Source organism: Coregonus lavaretus (genome assembly GCF_964263955.1).
Source record: "Coregonus lavaretus genome assembly, chromosome: 11".
In the NCBI taxonomy this organism is placed as follows: domain Eukaryota; kingdom Metazoa; phylum Chordata; class Actinopteri; order Salmoniformes; family Salmonidae; genus Coregonus; species Coregonus lavaretus.
In genome coordinates this window covers 58,622,754-58,627,587 of record NC_139998.1, presented here as the reverse complement: position 1 = coordinate 58,627,587, position 4,834 = coordinate 58,622,754, and the positions used below count along the sequence as shown (strand labels likewise).

At 42.8% G+C, this 4,834-nt stretch overlaps 1 protein-coding gene across 1 annotated transcript in view; it reads right to left on the bottom strand.

The window, feature by feature from the left end:
• Positions 1–4,302, bottom strand: part of LOC311137613 (unconventional myosin-VIIa-like) — a gene marked incomplete at both ends in the record, with an annotated part of 82,026 nt that extends 77,724 nt beyond the window's left edge. The window contains 2 exons of the mRNA XM_084172115.1: positions 3,800–3,952; positions 4,183–4,302. Coding sequence (XP_084028241.1) covers positions 3,800–3,952; positions 4,183–4,302 — 273 coding nt within the window. The remainder of the gene's footprint in view (positions 1–3,799; positions 3,953–4,182) is intronic.
• Positions 4,303–4,834: the final 532 nt, after the last annotated feature.

The window sequence follows — 4,834 nt, the reverse complement described above, 5'->3', positions numbered from 1 at the left end:
TTTTAATGAGGGAAATAAGTATTTGACCCCTCTGCAAAACATGACTTAGTACTTGGTGGCAAAACCCTTGTTGGCAATCACAGAGGTCAGACGTTTCTTGTAGTTGGCCACCAGGTTTGCACACATCTCAGGAGGGATTTTGTTCCACTCCTCTTTGCAGATCTTCTCCAAGTCATTAAGGTTTCGAGGCTGACATTTGGCAACTCGAACCTTCAGCTCCCTCCACAGATGTTCTATGGGATTAAGGTCTGGAGACTGGCTAGGCCACTCCAGGACCTTAATGTGTTTCTTCTTGAGCCACTCCTTTGTTGCCTTGGCCATGTGTTTTGGGTCATTGTCATGCTGGAATACCGGTCCACGACCCATTTTCAATGCCCTGGCTGAGGGAAGGAGGTTCTCACCCAAGATTTGACGGTACATGGCCCCGTCCATCGTCCCTTTGATGCGGTGAAGTTGTCCTGTCCCCTTAGCAGAAAAACACCCCCAAAGCATAATGTTTCGACCTCCATGTTTGACGGTGGGGATGGTGTTCTTGGGGTCATAGGCAGCATTCCTCCTCCTCCAAACACGGCGAGTTGAGTTGATGCCAAAGAGCTCGATTTTGGTCTCATCTGACCACAACACTTTCACCCAGTTCTCCTCTGAATCATTCAGATGTTCATTGGCAAACTTCAGACGGCCCTGTATATGTGCTTTCTTGAGCAGGGGGACCTTGCGGGCGCTGCAGGATTTCAGTCCTTCACGGCGTAGTGTGTTACCAATTGTTTTCTTGGTGACTATGGTCCCAGCTGCCTTGAGATCATTGACAAGATCCTCCTGTGTAGTTCTGGGCTGATTCCTCACCGTTCTCATGATCATTGCAACTCCACGAGGTAAGATCTTGCATGGAGCCCCAGGCCGAGGGAGATTTACAGTTATTTTGTGTTTCTTCCATTTGCGAATAATCGCACCAACTGTTGTCACCTTCTCACCAAGCTGCTTGGCGATGGTCTTGTAGCCCATTCCAACCTTGTGTAGGTCTACAATCTTGTCCCTGACATCCTTGGAGAGCTCTTTGGTCTTGGCCATGGTGGAGAGTTTGGTATCTGATTGATTGCTTCTGTGGACAGGTGTCTTTTATACAGGTAACAAACTGAGATTAGGAGCACTCCTTTTAAGAGTGTGCTCCTAATCTCAGCTCGTTACCTGTATAAAAGACACCTGGGAGCCATACATCTTTCTTGATTGAGAGGGGGTCAAATACAGTGGGGAAAAAAAGTATTTAGTCAGCCACCAATTGTGCAAGTTCTCCCACTTAAAAAGATGAGAGAGGCCTGTAATTTTCATCATAGGTACACATCAACTATGACAGACAAAATGAGAAAAAAAATCCAGAAAATCACATTGTAGGATTTTTTATGAATTTATTTGCAAATTATGGTGGAAAATAAGTATTTGGTCAATAACAAAAGTTTCTCAATACTTTGTTATATACCCTTTGTTGGCAATGACACAGGTCAAACGTTTTCTGTAAGTCTTCACAAGGTTTTCACACACTGTTGCTGGTATTTTGGCCCATTCCTCCATGCAGATCTCCTCTAGAGCAGTGATGTTTTGGGGCTGTCGCTGGGCAACACAGACTTTCAACTCCCTCCAAAGATTTTCTATGGGGTTGAGATCTGGACACTGGCTAGGCCACTCCAGGACCTTGAAATGCTTCTTACGAAGCCACTCCTTCGTTGCCCGGGCGGTGTGTTTGGGATCATTGTCTTGCTGAAAGACCCAGCCACGTTTCATCTTCAATGCCCTTGCTGATGGAAGGAGGTTTTCACTCAAAATCTCACGATACATGGCCCCATTCATTCTTTCCTTTACACGGATCAGTCGTCCTGGTCCCTTTGCAGAAAAACAGCCCCAAAGCATGATGTTTCCACCCCCATGCTTCACAGTAGGTATGGTGTTCTTTGGATGCAACTCAGCATTCTTTGTCCTCCAAACACGACGAGTTGAGTTTTTACCAAAAAGTTATATTTTGGTTTCATCTGACCATATGACATTCTCCCAATCCTCTTCTGGATCATCCAAATGCACTCTAGCAAACTTCAGACGGGCCTGGACATGTACTGGCTTCAGCAGGGGGACACGTCTGGCACTGCAGGATTTGAGTCCCTGGCGGCGTAGTGTGTTACTGATGGTAGGCTTTGTTACTTTGGTCCCAGCTCTCTGCAGGTCATTCACTAGGTCCCCCCGTGTGGTTCTGGGATTTTTGCTCACCGTTCTTGTGATCATTTTGACCCCACGGGATGAGATCTTGCGTGGAGCCCCAGATCGAGGGAGATTATCAGTGCTTGTATGTCTTCCATTTCCTAATAATTGCTCCCACAGTTGATTTCTTCAAACCAAGCTGCTTACCTATTGCAGATTCAGTCTTCCCAGCCTGGTGCAGGTCTACAATTTTGTTTCTGGTGTCCTTTGACAGCTCTTTGGTCTTGGCCATAGTGGAGTTTGGAGTGTGACTGTTTGAGGTTGAGGACAGGTGTCTTTTATACTGATAACAAGTTCAAACAGGTGCCATTAATACAGGTAACGAGTGGAGGACAGAGGAGCCTCTTAAAGAAGAAGTTACAGGTCTGTGAGAGCCAGAAATCTTGCTTGTTTGTAGGTGACCAAATACTTATTTTCCACCATAATTTGCAAATAAATTCATAAAAAATCCTACAATGTGATTTTCTGGAGAAAAAAATCTAAATTTTTCTGTCATAGTTGACGTGTACCTATGATGAAAATTACAGGCCTCTCTCATCTTTTTAAGTGGGAGAACTTGCACAATTGGTGGCTGACTAAATACTTTTTTTCCCCACTGTACTTATTTCCCTCATTAAAATGCAAAATCAATTTATAACATTTTTGACATGCGTTTTTCTGGATTTTTGTTGTTGTTATTCTGTCTCTCACTGTTCAAATAAACCTACTATTAAAATTATAGACTGATCATTTCTTTTGTCAGTGGACAAACGTACAAAATCAGCAGGGGATCAAATACTTTTTCCGCCCTCACTGTAAGTGTGTGTGTTTTTAACGTCCCGGTAATTTTGTCGCCCGTTTTCTTATTTCTGGATTTCTATCAAGTCCTGATTCATGATAAAGTAAACAGACAGTGCTGTGGTTCAGGGTGTTGGCAGGGCAACACTGGGATGTTCTCATTAAAACACATAGAGCCTTGTTGGTCTCTATGGAGACTAACACCAGACCTAGCTACAGGGCAAAGTCTATTATCTACCACAGACAAAGCATTCACTTCAGCCAGAGAGGAATACAGCTGTGAGTCTCCAATGAACCCTAAACCTACCTGGATCTACCTCGTCAGACCTCTACCTCTCACAGACCGCACATCTCTCCAACTTCCCATAAAGGTTGTTCTCAACAAAGTCATAATTCGCTCCATTTTGTACATTCTATTTTCAGCTGGAGGGGTAATTATTGGTAACAGTTTGTACTGTAAAGTGGATTACAGATCAATTAATATGAATAGGGACTATTCAAACACACATATAAACACACACACACACACACTATATATACAGTGCATTCGGAAAGTATTCAGACCCCTTGACTTTTTCCATATTTTGTTACGTTACAGCCTTATTCTAAAATGAATAAAAAAAAAAAATAAAAAAAACCCTCATCAATCTACACAAAATACCCCATAATGACAAAGCAAAAACCGTTTTTTAGAAATGTTTTCCCTCCATGTTATATAGTCTATAGTATACTAACATATATAATACCCTCCATGTTATATAGTCTATAGTATACTTACATAGATAATGCCCTCCTTGTGTCGGACCAGGAGGTTCCTGAGGAGCCCGGCCTCGTTTAGGTCTCCTAGTCTGATCATGTCGTCCACTCCTTTAACGGACGTAGGGTGCATGGGCCGGATCCCATCCTCCTTCTTCTTGTTGATCTCATGCTCCTGCAAGGATCAATTCAATTCAATACAATTCATTTCTACCCTCAGGGGCCATTCAGAAAGGCAATGCCAGATAAAAAAAAAGCACATACTGTATAATACAGTAGACAACATGCATCACATTCCCTAAGACAAGACATCCCCCCTTATTCAACACATAAAGACAGAATACTGTACATATCACTTAAACCAAATATTTAAAGGGAAAAAAAACTAAATTGGACATGCAATACCTTTCCTTCATCGTCGATCAGCTGCAAATGTCCAGTGTCGGTTAGTTTGACCTCAGCTCCGATGGGCATCCCAACACCAGTATCCACCCACACCCAATCACCCTTCCTCAAAACCGCCATGATTGAAAACTTCTTGTCTTCAGTCTATACATTTGAAAAAAAGAAAACACACGTATGTATGAGGCCATATTGTAGACTGATATTGACTGAGCCCATATTGTAGACCGATAGGGAATGAGACCATATGTGAGAATATATCAGGCCTATAAAATGGCTGCCATGGGCCACTCCCTTTACAGTAACACAATACTGACTCATACCACCTGATGGTCAAGGCCCTTTGGAGTTCTGGTTCAATAAGTTGAATAAAATATTGAGTTTTTACCTTCTCATTTTAAAGACATGTTCCGGTACTTTTGGCGACCACTAAGTATTTTTTAAAATAAACATTCCGCTTTGGGGTGGATGTGTCAATGTGTAGTTCATACATGCAGAATCAATGAGCAGAACTACTGTCTTCCCTCAATTACCCACGAAATCCCTAGTTTGAAAGCAATTGTTTTTTTCTGGAAGCTGTGTAGCGCCATTTGTAGCCATTTACCCTACATTGTCCCCCTCTAACAATTTGAGTTCAACCAATGAGCTTCAGCCC